General features: G+C 36.3%; 1 protein-coding gene across 2 annotated transcripts in view; it reads left to right on the top strand.

Annotated features, from left to right (window-relative positions):
• The first annotated feature begins 746 nt into the window (after positions 1-746).
• IL6ST (interleukin 6 signal transducer) overlaps positions 747-16,154 on the top strand; it is a 42,050-nt gene continuing 26,642 nt past the window's right edge. For both annotated transcript variants that reach the window (XM_036225562.1, XM_036225563.1), the window contains exons 1-3: positions 747-979; positions 10,731-10,818; positions 14,921-14,999. In XM_036225562.1, coding sequence (XP_036081455.1) covers positions 14,936-14,999 — 64 coding nt within the window. In that variant the 5' untranslated portion in view covers positions 747-979; positions 10,731-10,818; positions 14,921-14,935. The remainder of the gene's footprint in view (positions 980-10,730; positions 10,819-14,920; positions 15,000-16,154) is intronic.

Below are 16,154 nucleotides of genomic sequence, written 5' to 3' on the forward strand. Positions count from 1 at the left end.
AGTGGGGCATCAACATAAGCCTGAAGGTCCAATTACCAGATTTGGGCATGGGGTGTGTGTCTGTGTGTAATGGAATTGGTTTTTACTCAGTATTTTTCTCACAGATTGGGAAGTACAAACCGCAAAGAAAAACTAGTTTCTTGGCGTGTCACCAGCTCTGGGGTTTACTGATCAATCACGCTCAAACTCATTTACTAGCTTAAAATATATATATATCGCGGCCAGGTTCATTTACATAAGACTTGGACCGAAGCCGCCGCGGACATAATCTGCGGTAATCTCATGTGGAGTTGCGGTCACCGAGTCCTTCACTTTCCCTTAGGAGTTCCCACGCCTCTCCGGTTCCCAAGGGAGGCCGGCGCTTCCTCGTGACTCTGATTCCCCCCGGGAAGAACACGAGAGGAGGCCAAAGGAGCCCCAACGGGAAGGGAGGGCGGCAAGCGCAGGTAGCGCCCAGGCTTCAGTTCACGACCCCGTTTTTCCACAGAAAAATGGAACATTCCGCTCCTTCCGCCCGCAGAAGGGAGGTGGGGGAACCCTTCGATCTCGTCTAGCAGAGGCGACGCGGGCGCAGGCACCGGAATCCGGGACGCCGGGAGCCGCGTTACGGGAATCGCAGCCGCCTGCGTCCCGCCCCCTCGCCGTCGGGCCGCTGGGCCAATGCCTGGGCGCGCCGGTTCTCTCGGGGGCCAATCAGCGTACAGGCCCCAAATTCGGGGGCGGGGCGCTGTGGGGCGGAGTCGAGGGGGGCGCCTTGCCCCGCAGCGGGAGGAGGGCCGCGTGCCGCGTCTGCGGGAAAGAGTCGGGAGCGAGCCGGAGCCAAGCTGAGGAGGCCGGAGGCCCGGGGAGCGAGGCGGGGGACGCCCCGGCTCAGCTGAGCGGTCGGTCGCGGTTGACCAGCCGACCGGCTCGATAAGACCTGGCGCCAAGCGAGAAGCGAGCTGTGGAGACGCGGAGGAGCGAGGCGCCGCGGCCTGAGGTGAGGAGGGACCGTGGCCGAGAAAAAGGCCGCGTTGCGGGAGGGTGAGGCTTGGTCAGGGCGGGCGTGCCGTGGGACCAGGCACTCGTGGGGGCCGCCCTTCTCCGTGAGAGGGGCGTCCTGACTTGTCAGCCCCAGCCTGGAAATCCCCACATTCCTTCTCCCTAGTCCCACACCTCCGAATTTGATTTCCTCAACTTTGTCACCTAGATTTCTCAACGCTAAGCACAAACCCTACCTTCAACACACCACACACACGCACTCTCCTTCCCTCAGTCTTCCTTCTGAAGCCCCCGCCCCCAAACTTCCTTCTGGATTATACCCCAGTTTTGGTTACCGAATCCCCACTTTTTTCTTCCCAACCCCCTTTCCATTTCCCCTTAAATGACATTAACTGGGTACTTAACTCTTCATTTTTCTACCCAGAGGTTAATTTCTCTTCCCCTAAAATTGTCTTTTCATTCTTAAATTTTAACGTTCCGGTACTGCTGAAAATTCACCATACTTATAGAAACATTCTTAATGTCTCTTCTTTTTTTGCTGTCTTATATGCATCGGTCCTAATGAATCCCACATGCCGCTGTATCCTAAAGGCACCAAAGTCCAAGTTTTTAAAATTTAACCCCCTCCTCTAATATTAAAGGTTTTTCCGAGCAGCAAAGTTCTGTTTTGCAGAGATGAACAGCATTTTATTCATAAACCTAATCTGAAAACATCATAGATTAAAAATTAGACTTGCTACTTTTGTTCTTTTCTTTTTTCCTTCAGAAGGAAACTCATTTCGGTTTAATGCTTTAAGGTAATTATTAGAATGGCAGGATGAATATTCTAGAAGATTGGCGTATTTGGTTTAGTCAGTGCTGTAAACCCTTTAAACTGCCAGCATTGAGTTGGAACTACTCTAAATTTGAAATTACTGACTCAGATTATCATCTGGGCTGTTCGCCATTCTGATTTCTTAAATTCATGTTAATCCCTATTTGGAAGTGTTTTGGAACTATAAGATGGAATACTACGTTTATAGAACCAACTTGGATATTTAAATTGTGCTTTCCAGGTGTTTCTTTTGGGGGATCATTTTGAACACTTTTTTTTAACCACAAGTGGAAGAAAACAATTACAGGTTAGAGAAAGTGTAAGAAAAGTACGATAAAGTTCGTAATGGAATTTTTCCGTCAAGTCTGCATTGATAGTAATATGCTAGTTTAATTTTCTCATAGGTAATTTTCTCATAGGCATTTGCTGTTCAGTTAAATATTAAGGTGAATGTCAGTTACTACATACCTGTAAAGTAGGGTTAAGATACCTATTATAGAGAAGAAAACTGAGGCTCATTGTCCCTGTGAAACCTAGATCTGTGTAATTCTAAATACTGTACTCAGATATTTTGTCATGCTGATACATTTTTCATGCTGACACATTTCTTCTCATCCACTACTACAGTTTGGTTTGGGAGCTGGTAGTCTCTTCGTAACTCTACAGGGAGAATTTTTTCCCCTAGAAGCTGTTTCAGAGTCTCATTTAAATGGGAGTCAGAATTCCGTGGCTCTAATGCATTTGCAGCTTGGCTCCTAGAAAAGCATGGAATATTTTCACAGCCTTCTCCATTTCTTCGCAAAGGCAGTTTGATCAGAGTTGAAGTTTTTACTGACCTTTATTTTACACAACAAATAATAAGCACTTACTGCTGGTTATAGAAATTCACAAAAATGCCTGAAATGTCATCAGGACCTTCAAAGAGTTTTAAGGAAAATTGGCTTGACAAATGTGAAAATTACAAAGATAAAAGGCAGTTTTAATTAATGCAGAGTGATGCAGAAGATACTATAGATATTTAAATTAGGGAGTGGTCATTTAATCTTTGGAATAATCAAAAGATTTACCAGAGGTCTGCCTTGAAAACTTGGGTAAGATTTGGGTGAAGGGAAAACCTGGGTAAGATTTGGATGAAGGGAGCCATTCCAAATAGAAGTCTATAGGAGTAGGGCTAGAAATAACCACAGTATATTAATTATAATAGCTGATATGTATGTAATGCTTGTTTTGTACCATTCACTATACTGAGTACTCTGCCTGTATTAATTCATTTAATCCTCATAACCTTATGGGGTAGATGTTGTTATCCTCCTTTTACAAAGAGGGAAACCAAGGCACAGATAGGTTAACTTGCCAGTGCCACACAGCTAATGGTAGATCCAAAATTCATACCTAGGTAGCCTGGCTTCAGACTCAGTTCTTAACCATGATACATAATATACTGCTTCTTCATTTAGTATTCTTGAGCGACAGTGACTAGAATAATATCGCCATACCAGAAGGTCTTATAAAACCCACTCTTAATTGTCCATAATATACCTCGAAATATGTTAGTCTGAGGATATCAAGACATATAAACAAGTAATTACAGTACAGCTTTATGAATCCTATTAGGGAACTATGTACATTGGGAGCAAAGATGTTTGTGATAGTGGGAGGAAATTCCACAGAGAAGATGATGTTTCATATGAGTTATAAACAAAGCAAAGCAGAGTCCCAAGAAAAGATTCTAGAGGCAAGGAATAGCAGTTTGTAGAAGCACAAATGCCGAAATAACAAAATGTGTTAGAGAAAGTATAGTAGTTTGCTGTGGCTTGAGCTTAGACTCAGTAAGGGTGGCTAGTAGGGAATGATCAAAGGTAATACCAAATCATGAATGGCATGGTGAGGTCAAATAAAATGAAGAGCTTAAATATTCACTTTGCATTTAGGAAACACAAAAATAATTTCCACATGATTGTAGTAGAAACCAGATTGCTTGCTATTTTCTCTAGAAGTATAGCAGTGGGGCAGCTTGAGGGAAAAGTCTGAGTAGAGGTTTGTTTGTTTGTTTTAGAATAAACTTTATTGGAGTAGAGAAATTGGACAGGCACACTGAAGCCAACTTTTTAGGATCTTAAATAGCTAAAATATTTGACATTATTATTCACCCTTTAAAAAGCTTTTGAGGAAAAAAGTGACAAGTTTAAAGTCGTGTTTTGGAGATTCACCCACCAATAATTATTTGGAGCGAGAAAAGACTAGAAGCAGGAAGGTAGTTTTAAAATTGAAGTGATCAGTGCCTGAATTAGATTGGCCATAATAGAGGGTAGAAAAAAAAAGACAAAGGGGAAAGATATAATAAGGAAAAGACTGGGTAACATTTGTAACTGAGAAAAGCTAGACTGTAATAGGTAAAAGACAACATAGACCCTATTGATTTAGACAATTCAAGAAGAATGAATGTGTTTAGATAGAGGAGAAAAGTACTGTGATTTTTAAAAGTGCATTTTTATGTATATGCATGTCCTTGAGCATGTGTATAAATGTGTATTTTTAGACCTCTTAAATTTTTGTCAGAGGCAGAATATTCAAGACAATGATACATCACTGGAATTACAAGAAAGATCCCTGCCAAAATTCTTGAAATTATTTTGTTTGAAGGTAATAGCTGAAGTCTTATGTCTTCACAGAAGTTGGTATTTTAAAATAATGGTAGATGCCAAATACTTTTGGGTTTGTTTATAGCCAGGAAATAAAACCTATCAGAGAATTCAGTAAAGGAGACAGTAAAGTAGATAGATAAAGGAAAGAATCCTATCACATAAGATCTCAGAAGTTCAAGAAGCAGAGATGGTCAACAATGGGAAATGCTTCAGAAACAACAATGGGAAATGAAATGGTCACAATGGCTATAATTTCTGTGACATTATCACAGGTGTTTCTGTATATCTAGTACATCTTAGATTTAATGAGAATTAAGTTAGCTAATTGATTGTGAATAAGAGTTACATCTGTTGAAATGTGGTTATAGTATAGATTATTGTTATTAGGTAGATTGTTTTAATCATTACTTCTAAATAGTTTATTTCATATTGGTCTTCTACACAATTTGCTTTTGTTTGCATGTCTGTTGTATGTATTCCCCAGCCTCTAACCCAAAGTAAACTCAGCTGTGTTGCAGTTAGCACAGCTCTGGTTTGTACACCAACATGCTGTGCTCTGGGATTTTGCCATTAGTAATCTTCACTTGACAGAGTCAAAGATGATGTGTAGCTCATGTATATGCTTTTTTCTCTGTCTAGAAAACCTTTACTCGTATTTCATGACTGGGCTTTCCTAGACGTTGTCTAAATTGGGTATTCTCTATGTTCCAGTAACACTCTGTGCACATTCTTCCTCTCTAAACTTTGAACTGAAGGGCAAGAACTATAGTATTTGTAATGGTTATTTCTTAAGCTATGATGAGAACATGGATAGCCATCAGATTACTCTTTAAACTCTTTTAAATGTCTAAAACAGTCAACAATAATTGGTAAAAGGCCTTCTTTTAGCTCTTAGGTCATAAGCATACTATGTATTCTAAAACTTACAATTTTGCTTTTGCATTTAGATCCTTAATCAGTAAGGAGTGTATGTATCTGTGATCAAGTAGGGCTCTTTATTTTTTTTGCTCATGAAGTCAGTTGTACTAATACTATTTATTGAATAATACTTTATTTTCCCAGTGATATCAGATCCATTTTTAAAAATCAAATAATAAATTCTTATATATACTTGGATCTGTGTTGGGGAGGAAGAAACTTTTCGCTACCCGCAAGGTTCTCTGAGCTAGTCTGATAGTCAAATCTGTATTAGATTAACAAGAGAAAAGAACTTAATTTAATTACATATGTACACATAACCCACATACACAAGTCAAAAATCCCACATAAATGACAGTTTCAAAGACAGAAAGGGAAAATGAGATATATATAACATCCTGAGCTAGGATCATCTCGGGGCTTCAGAGAGGAGGAAAGTCATTGCAGGACTATAAGAAGCGCAGATGGTCATCAATGAGAAGTTCGTCCTCCCCTGTAGATAGCTCATAAAAATTATTTTTGATGATAACTCTTATTATGGGCAGGGCCCCAAGCTTACATTTGTAAGGGAGAGGTTAAAGTTTATCATGACACCATAGGGTATTGGTTGCATTCAGCTCAAAATAATTCACATGCCACAGTGGCACTTTTTTAGGAAGACCTGTTCTGAACCCCTACATCTGTTTCTGGACTTTTTGTTTTATACCGTTGATTTGTTTGATGTCAATGCCATATTCGAATTACTATAACTTTATAATATGTCTTAATAGTACAGCAAGTATTCTATTTTTTAAATTGGTTTTTGGCTATTCTGTTATTTTATATAAAATTTTAAGTTGGTTTGTGAAGTTCTATAATAAACCACTTTGCAATTTGGATTAAAATTGTATTGCATTAATACATTAACTTGTGAAGAACTGATGTCTCTGCTATATATAAGTAGGTAGGCAGGTAGGTAGATAGATATTCATTCCATGACATTTAGGTCTTACAAATGAACCTTTTAGTAAGGTTTTATAGTTTTCTTCATAAACTTCTTGCATAGTTTTGATTAGATTTTTTTCTAGATATATTATAGTTTTTGATGCTACTGTGAATAGGATTTTTCCTCTATACTTTACTGGTTATCACTGATGTATGGGAGAGCTGTATTTTTTGATCTTTTATTCAACTAGTATGTTAAACTCTCAGTTATCCTAATAGTTTGACATTTAATTATCATTCTTTTTTCTTAATTAATGATCATATCATCTACGACTTTTTGTTTTTTCATTATATCTTGTATTTTCAGTTAAGCACCTAGAACTGTATCAATAAGTGATAATTCCTAGCATCTCTTTTGAATCCTGACTTCAATAGGAATGCTTCTAATTTTTATCTTTAAGTACGATGTTTACTATAGGTTTGTGATAAAGTGCTGTGGCAGCAACAACTGCACTAATAACAGCTATTACTATTTATTGAGCATGTACTATGAGCCAGATAGATTCTAAATACTTGGTGTTGATTTATTTAATTTTCACAAAAGTCCTAGATAGTATGTGGGTAGGTGTTGGTGTTATCCTCATTTTTACACATAAGGAGATTGAAAGTTAGAGATATTAAAAACTTACCTAAGATCTTTTACAGAAAATAGAGAAGCTGGTATTTGAACACAGGCAGTCTGATTTCAGAGTTCATCCTTTTTTTTTTTTGTTAGACTTCATCAAGATAGGGATGCTCTCTTTCAGTCTTAGTTTTCAGACACTTTGTTGTTATTTTTAGATTTTAAGTGAAAAATTTTTGAATATTACTAGATGCTGTTCAAGCACCTATTGGAATGATCATGTGTGTAATGTTCTTCTTTTTTAATAAACGTAGTAGGAAATGTTACTATCTTTTCTCATGTCGAACCATACTTATATTTTTCGGCTAAATTCTTGTATTTATGGGTTGGTTTTGTTTTGTTTTCAAATACATTGCTAGAATAAATTTGCAAATACTTTAGTTAGGCTTTTTTAACCAGTATTTATAATAGCTTGATGATAGTTTTATTGTGTAATACTTCTTTGATTTGGTGTCCAACTGACTCTGCAATTTGTACTTCTGGCCAAAATGATGTAACAGGGATAAGATTAACCCTCCTACCCAAAACAACCATAATACAGAAAAAAAAAATACATGAAACAATGATAACTAAGATACTGTACACTAGATGGTGAAAGGCAATGATCTTAAGAGATGGGAAACAAGGTGAACCTTACAATTGTACTAGCCTACTACCTTTAGAGAGTTTCCAGACCAATAGCACAGATAGAGGAATCCAGGCTAAGCCCATTGGACACTCTTGAGTTGAAGAGATGATCAGGAACACCAAAATGTCTAGAATTCACAGAACAGAATTACAGATATCCCCTGTTTTTCGAAAGTCTGCTTTATGCCACTTTGCTCTTACGGAAGACCTGCATTAGTACCTATTTTTGCTAGCTGAAGGAAATCCAAGGAGGATTTTTGCTTTTCGAAAAAAGGCAAAAGCAAAAATAGTGTTCAGAGTTTGTCTTGCAATGAGCCATCAGAGAGGCAGCAGACACCCTGGGCAGCAAGAATGGCACTGCCATGCTCCTTCTGGAACTGTACTCAGCATCAAGCACCACAGCTTTGGACTGTGTCTCTGTGAATATCACTTTATCTCTATTTTGTGTACCCGTTAACAAGATGCGTCCTCTGGTAATTACTTTTTTATTTTATGCTATTTGGGCTTAAGAAAGATTTTGTAGGAATGCTTTACTTTCAAATAGTGGAGGAAACCTGTAATGGAGAATTTTTGAAAGTTTCTGAGGTCCCCTTAATTATGCAGTTGACCAGTGCATGCATGTGAAGAAACTACTGAAGGCCTGGGAAAGAACTTCCTGAAGGGATTAGAGGTATCAGTGCTTTTGGTGGCCTCCACAGGGTCAGGAATGGTACCTGTCCTCACCAGCCACACTGGGAATTATCTTGATTCATGAGACATTGGGCAGAGTACACAGAAGAGTCTTAGTAAGAGGGAATGATTTGCCCTAGAATAAGCACTGCTTCAGTCCCACGCAGTGTATCTTAAAAGCAAGATCCAAAAGGATCAAACTGTTTGCAAATAACTTTAACTGCGTCTTAGAACAAAGTTCAAGAGTATGGGAATATAAAAATATCTGACACCCAACAAATTAAAATCCAGTGTTTGACATCCAATCAAAAATGACCAGGCATGCAAAGAGAATTAAGTTACAATGTATAAGGAGAAAAAGCAATCAAAACTAACCCAGAGCTGACATAGATGTTAGAATTCCCAGACAAAGACATTAAAACAGTTGCTATAGCTTTGTTCCATATAGTCAAAAAGTTAAATAGAGTTATAGGAGATATGAAAAAGACCCAAACTGAACTTCTAAAAGATGAGAAATATGGGAGATGACAAATACACGAGTTAGGATTAATGGCAGATTAAACATTGCAGAGGAAAAGATTAGTAAACTTAAAGATATAGCAGTAGAAATTATAAATAAAACAGAGGGGGAAAGAATGAACTGAGTATCAGTGACCTCTGGGACTGCTTGAAGCATCCTGATGTACATGTTTTTAGAAATAAGGACGGGCAGAGACAGAAAGGTATTTAAAGAATTAATGGCCAGAATTTTTTCAGATTCGATAAACACTAAACCAATAGATCCAGGTAGCTGAACAAACTCGAAGCCTAAGAAACATGAAAATTATACCAAGGTACATCACAAAAATAGAATGCATGGTAGATTTAATCTGTGGACTATAGTTCGCCAGCCTCTGTTCGAAAATACTATTTAATTTACTTATGTTGCTTTATTGTCTGTTATGTGTTGAATTGTGTCCCTCAAAAGAAATGTTGAGGTCATAACCCCCCAGTACCTCAGAATGTTACCCTAAATGGAAATAAGGCTTTTGCAGATGTAATTAAGATGTCTTGAGATGTAATTAAGATGTTTAGTTCCTTGCTATATTCCTAGTATCTAAAATCATACCCAGCATTTAACATATTTGTTGAATTAATAAATCCAACAACTAGTAAGCAGATGCATAATATATTAGCGAATAATATACTGTAATTGAACCAGTCTCAGCTTTTTTCATGGACATAAGCTTTCATTTCTCTTAGGAAAATACTTAGGAGTAGAATAGCTAAGTATATAGTGTGTTTAACTGTATTCTTCTATGGTGATGTATCTTTTCAAATATTTTGCTCACTTTTTAAAAATTAATTAGGTTCAAGTATACCTCACTTTTTAATTGGGTTTGTTTTCTTGTGTTTTGAAAGTTTAAAAAATACATTTTGGATATAAAATTTTTATTAGAAAGTTAAATTTTAAGTATTTTTTCCCAGTCTGTGGCTTGTCTTTTTATTCTTACCAATGGTTTTTAAAGAGCAGAACCTTTCATTTTAATGAAGTTTATCAATTGGTGTTGCATCTAAGAAATCTTTGCCTAATCCAGATTCTCAAAGATTTTCTCCTATGTTTTCTAGGTGGAAATTTTAGGTTTTACGTTTAGGTCTGTGACCTATTTCAAATGAATTATTGTAAATAAAGTTTTATTGGAACTCAGCCATGCATATTTCTTTACATATCGTTTATGGCTGCTTTAGCACTCCAATAACAGGATTGGCTGCTTTAGCACTCCAAAAACAATTGACTAATTGCAAAAGACTTTAAGGCCCACAAAGTCTAAATTATATATTATCTGGCCCTTCACAAGAAATGTTTGCCAACCTATTTTAGAAGATACTAAATGCTATTGAGAAAAAAAACAGGAAAGGGAGGACAAAGCAGTACAGGGTGGTCAGGGAAGACCTATATGAGATTAAAGGCTACAAGGAATTAATCTTTATGCATTGACTTTACAGTTTGAAGTTATCTTGTTAAATTTCAAAGAGGAACCACCACTATTTATGCTGGAAGTTAACCTATTGAGCAAATTTTAAAATGAATTTTTATACCTATGTGCATAAAATAGTTTGGCAGTTGAAGAATTAGTAGGCTTAGCTTACTGTTAGAGGAAGACAAAAGGTATGGGCCCCTTAAGAGATTTGCTTTAACTGCTTTTGTCAAATTCAACAAAATGTCCTTTCACATTTCTGTGATATTACATGGACATCAAGGAAATTCAGATTAGGTATGGAGGAGCAGATATGTACTAAAACAACAATAGGATGTTTGAATACTCTTATACAAACGTTTATGGGATTGTTTTCTACTGAAGCTCAGAATATATCTAAAAGAGGGTTCTTTCTGAAGACCTGAAAGCCTAATAGCAGGCAGGGACTCAAGAAGTACACATAATAAGTATTATTGAAGCCAGCTTTATAAACAAGGCTCTCCTCGTTACAGTGAGACCCAATGAAAAGAGTGTGACATTTGGAGGCAGAAGACTTGGTTTCAAATTCCTGCTCCTTCACTTAATAATTTCGTGATTTGGGTAAGTAACTTATCCTATTTGAATTTTTGTTTTTCTTTTGTAATTAATTCCTGCCATTCCAAACCCATAGAATGTACAATATCAAGAGTGAACCCTAAGGTAAACTACAGATTTTGGGTGATTATAGTGTCAATGTAGGTTCATCCTTGGTAAAATGTATCATTCTGGGGAGTGATGTTGCTAATTGGGGGGGGGGGTGCTATGCATATGCATGGGCACAGGATATGAGGGAAATCTCTACCTTTCTCAGTTTTATGAGCCTAAAATTGCTCTAAAAAAAACCCTTTAAAACAATATAACAATCTCCCCCCCCCCCCCCCGCTTCTCTAGGATATTAGGAGAATCAAGTGAAATAATTTATATGAAAGCATTTTGTGGAATATAAAATAGTACAAGTGAATTCATAATTAGTTTGAATGGAATAGAGCAGAATTACATAATTTTAAAAAACTATGTAGGCACAACTCACTTTTTGTAAATTTATTCATAGTAACACTACTGTGTATGACATGATATAAAAGTTACTATAACAATCCCCCCCCCCCACCGATCCCTGCTCAGCTTATTAAGTAAAATTTCCCCACCCTGATCCCTGCTCAGCTTATTAAGTAAACATTATTTTGCCTTCTACTTGGCAATTGTAGTTCATCTACTGTTTTACAATTGTTGTAATAATATGACTATAGTATAAAGTTTATACTGACATTCTTCCTCACGTGCAATGTAAATCTTGATGTATTTTTTTGTGCTTTTTCATTCTGTCCTTGGGTCAAATTAAAAAATAAACTCAAAAATCACAATCCATAGGTAATAAAAATATTTATAAAAGGCAAAACTATGAAATATTTATCAATTATAACCCCATTGCTTTTTTCTCATTTGAGAAAATCTGTGGGAATGAAAATGAATGAGAGTGAACAATAGATTTAATCTTGAATTTGTCCAAATTTTTAAGTAAATCACAAACTTCATTACTTTAACATTAATAGTAGTGAATTACTTATGATGCATCTTATAGCTTTTCTCAACACATTACTGAGACAGTCTAGACAGTTCATTATCAAATAATTTTGTTACAGAATGATGTGGTTAGGGAGTACAAAAAGTCAAGTTAATATTTATTTATATTTAATAAAAAAATAGTATATTCCAAATGTAGTTCTATGTAGCCCTCATCAGGAAGTTAATAGTTTTATTTGAGAGAGAAAGTTTACACATTATTTTTAAATTTAAATTTTAATTTTTTGACTAAGCACTAAGGTCACATGGTACAAGCATTGGAAAGGTACAAAGAATATACACTAGAGAGACTCCCTGGTGTCTCAAACACCTGATGGGATCCAGTATTTGAACTTTTATCCTTCTAGAGATATTTGATGCATATATAAGAAATTAGCTTGGGTTTTGTTATCTTTTTTTATTATTAATTTTGCCCAGAAATGATGAATATACTGTGCTGTACTGTAATAATGTATCTTAGGTATCATTACATATCTGTACATACAGAGCTTCCTTTTTTATGGCTACATGTCTTCTGTGTTTGGATATGCCATAATTTAATTAGTCCCCTATTCATGAACATTAGGTTGTTTCAACTTTTACTATTAAAAATTGCTATATTGAACAATTTCGTGCATGTGTTTTGCTCATATTGATAATAAACTAGCAATAGCATTAGAATCAAATGTATGTATATTTCAGTTTTGATCGATAGTGTTAAACGGACCATACACATTGTCTGGGTAGGTTTTTGTTTATAATTGAGGTCTAATTTACAAACCATAAAATTCACAGTTTTAATTGTACGGCTTGTTGGCAACATTATGCCAGTTTATACTATAACGTGCAGTGTATGAGAATGCTTTTAAGTCATAGCCTCCCAGCCTGTGTTAATAACTTTAGTTTTGATGTTTTTGCCAATACTAGAGGTGAGAGTGATATCAGGATAGTTTTTGTTTGTTTCTTTACTATTTTTTACTAAGAACTTATGTACAAGTCATAAGTGTACAGCTCAGTGAATTTTTACCATCATCCAGGTCAAGATCTAGAACATGTACAGCATCCCAGAATGTTCCCTTTGTCCTCTCCCCACCCCCCCCGTCTCCCCCACCCCACCCCAAAAAGATAATCACTATTTTGACCTCTCTCACCACAGATTGTTTGCTTAATTTTTGAACTTCATGTAAAGGGAGTCTTGTAGAGTTTACTTTTTGTGTGTCTGGTTTCTTCTGTATTACATATGAGATTGAATGATGTTGTCGTGTGTGCCTATAATTTCTTTTTCATTTCTGTGATTCAATTACTTGAATATACCAAAATTTATCTGTTCTGTTTATGGATTTTTGGTTGCTTCTACTTTTCAGTGATTATGAATAAAAATTTTTTGAACATTCTAGTACATGTCCTTTGGAGGAGTTAAGCACTCATGTTTTTTAGCTATATACCTTGTCTGGGTAGGTTTTGTATGTTTTTAATATCTAATTTATAAACAATAAAATTTACTTATTTTTAGCATACAATTTGTTACAGTTCCCTATAGGTCCCCTGCAAAAGCCCCAATTGCCTTTTTTCTAGACAATCTTTTCAAGGATGTTGGAAGATAGAAATGATGTCTCTCCATAGAGCAAAGGTCAGGTTTGTTTATTACAGCCTTGGAAATTAGAGATAACGTCTCCCTCCAGAGTAAAGGGTAGGCATACGTACTGCCATTTGAAAATAATTGTGTTTCTTTCACTTCAGTAATGCAGCCCACTGTGGGTACAGGTGTTACCTGACTCTCTTCACAACACTGTGAGAATTCGGGTTCAGGCACCTGACACAAGAAAATGCTGATACTACTCTGACTATTGCTCCTGATATGAGTAATAAAGTCCTTTGTCTCTGACTCAGGAGTCTCATGTCTTCTGCCAGTATCTGTGAAACTGGCAGACTTAACTAACTTGTTTCTTGCTAATAGGGTAAACTCTCAGAGCCAACACAGTTCTTGCCACAATTCAGTGAATTTTGGTAAATATAGAGACTTCTTATCCCACTGCAGTCAGATCATAGAATATTTCAATCACCCCCCAAAAGTTCCTTTTTGACCCTTTACCTTTATTATTCTTCCCCACCTCGGCCAACCCCTGTTTTTCTTTCTATCACCATGGTTTTGCCATTTGTTGAATTTCCTATAAACAGAATTATACAGTGTATATCCTCTTGTGTCTGGTTCCTTTCATTCAGCATATGCTTTTGAGATTTATTGCATCTATCACTGGATTATTCCCTTTTGTTGATGAGTGGTGCTCAACTGTTTGGGTAATTGTTTATCCATTCACCAGTTGATGGACATTTGGGTTGTTTTCAGTTTGGGACTATTATGAATAAAGCTGGTGTGAACATTTGATTATAAGTTTTTATGTGGATATATATTTTTACTTCTCTTGGGTACATTCTTAGGAATGGAAATGCCGAGTCTTATGAGGTGCTTTTAACTTGATAAAGAACTGCAAAATTATTTTCCATAGTGTCTGTATCACTTTGTATTCCTATCCGGGTAGTTTTAATTTGCATCTTTTGCTATGAGTGAGGTTGAAAGTATTTCATATGTTTGAATTACTTGTATTTCATTTTCTATAAGTTGCCTATTCAACTCATCTTACCTGTTTTTCTACTAGGTGTTGTAATTTTTTAATTATTTGTAGGTATTCTTCATATATCGGGATATTTTTGTTCATACTATGAATTACAGACTTTTTGTTCCCATTTTGTCAAGTAACGTAAGAGGTTGTTTTGGTGGGTTTTGCCATGCAGAAATTTGTCTCTCTGAAGTTCTCAGTCTCAGAGTATTTAACAGTGCAAGACTTCACATAACAAACAGATTGTTCTTTTAATTCACTTAAAGTAGAAATCGTTTTCCAACAACATTTTATGTAGTCATAACTTTAGTGGGAATAAAGAGAAATATTCTAAAGACTTAAATTTGTTTTCTACATTCTCGTAAGAATTTTACCACCTTTTAGAAAACAGCTATACAATGGAAACAAAAGAGCTTTAGGAATTGTCTTAACTTATATGTAATAAGAGAAAATTTTAAAAATAATATTACATGTGTCTTTTTCAGAAATATATATGCAAGATGTTGACATTGCAAACTTGGACAGTGCAAGCCTTGTTAATTTTTCTCATCGCTGAATCTTTAGGTAAGGTTCATGAGATACCCTACTTCCCAACCCCACCAATTAGGTTTATTGTGTCGCTATAATTATATAATTAAATTTATGCTTAATCATTATGTAATTATGATTATATATTCTTTGTAGCATTATTATTAAGGGAATGCTGTCTTAAAAATGATTTTAAGAAGTAGAAATAGTCTTGATAAATCATAATTTGTATAATTTGGGTTAAAGGGTCACTCAGTAATCCTACATGCTGTTTAGCTATACTAGCAATAATTTTAAGGTTGCGAAGGAGAAAAAATATATATTTTTTTAATAAAGAAATAGAAAATCTTTTAACTTTTAGCACTTTACTCCTTAATGGCCAAAGGCAGTGTGATTGTGATACCAGAATAAAGAGGTCACCTAGAGTTGGTACTGCTCAAGCTAGTGCACAGCCTGAGGCCTGTCTGAAGACTGATTATTACTGGTCCACTATGCAATAAGTAAAGAAATTAAGAATAAATGTTTAGCAAGTCTTATAACAATTTGACATAGCCGTCACGTTCAAACATGTAATCAGTGGACTTGTCTCTTGGAACTTAGTATAAAACAAAAGTAAGTCTGTGAAAATTGGTGAAAAACAAACTGATCCTTTACCACAGACAGTTTGAGAAGTACTGCTCTGAATCAAGCCCTCTCCCAATCAAGAAATACAGCAGCTTTTTGAACACTTTAGGGGACACAAAGTTTATGTTGAAAATCTGTCTCATTTAGAAAGTCTTCCTTTCCTCTTTCCCTTCCCTTCATTTATGCCTAAAGCACCTGGTCTTCCTAGATGGTCTCCCATCCCCTGCTTAGCTTCCGAGATCAGACATTGGGCTTGTTCAGGGTGGCATGGCCATAGACCTTGGACAGTGGCTCCACCGGGGTGCGAACCCAGGACCTTCTGCATGTAAAGCAGATGTGATAACCACTACACTATCAAACCACGTCCTCTTTCCTTTACTTGAACCCAAATTTTCCTCATAAATCTTTTCTATTAATCCTAGAGTAGATCCACTTTTTTCTTCCCACTGTTAAATTCTTCAAGTATTGAAGGACTACTTTCATGTGTTTCTAAGCCCTCTCGTCCCTAAACTAGACTTACCTAGTTGTGCTAATCATTCTTTATAGCACTTGGCTTCCAGCCCTCTG

The sequence above is a fragment of the Rousettus aegyptiacus genome, unplaced genomic scaffold (genome assembly GCF_014176215.1).
Source record: "Rousettus aegyptiacus isolate mRouAeg1 unplaced genomic scaffold, mRouAeg1.p scaffold_m13_p_8, whole genome shotgun sequence".
Taxonomy (NCBI): Eukaryota; Metazoa; Chordata; class Mammalia; order Chiroptera; family Pteropodidae; genus Rousettus; species Rousettus aegyptiacus.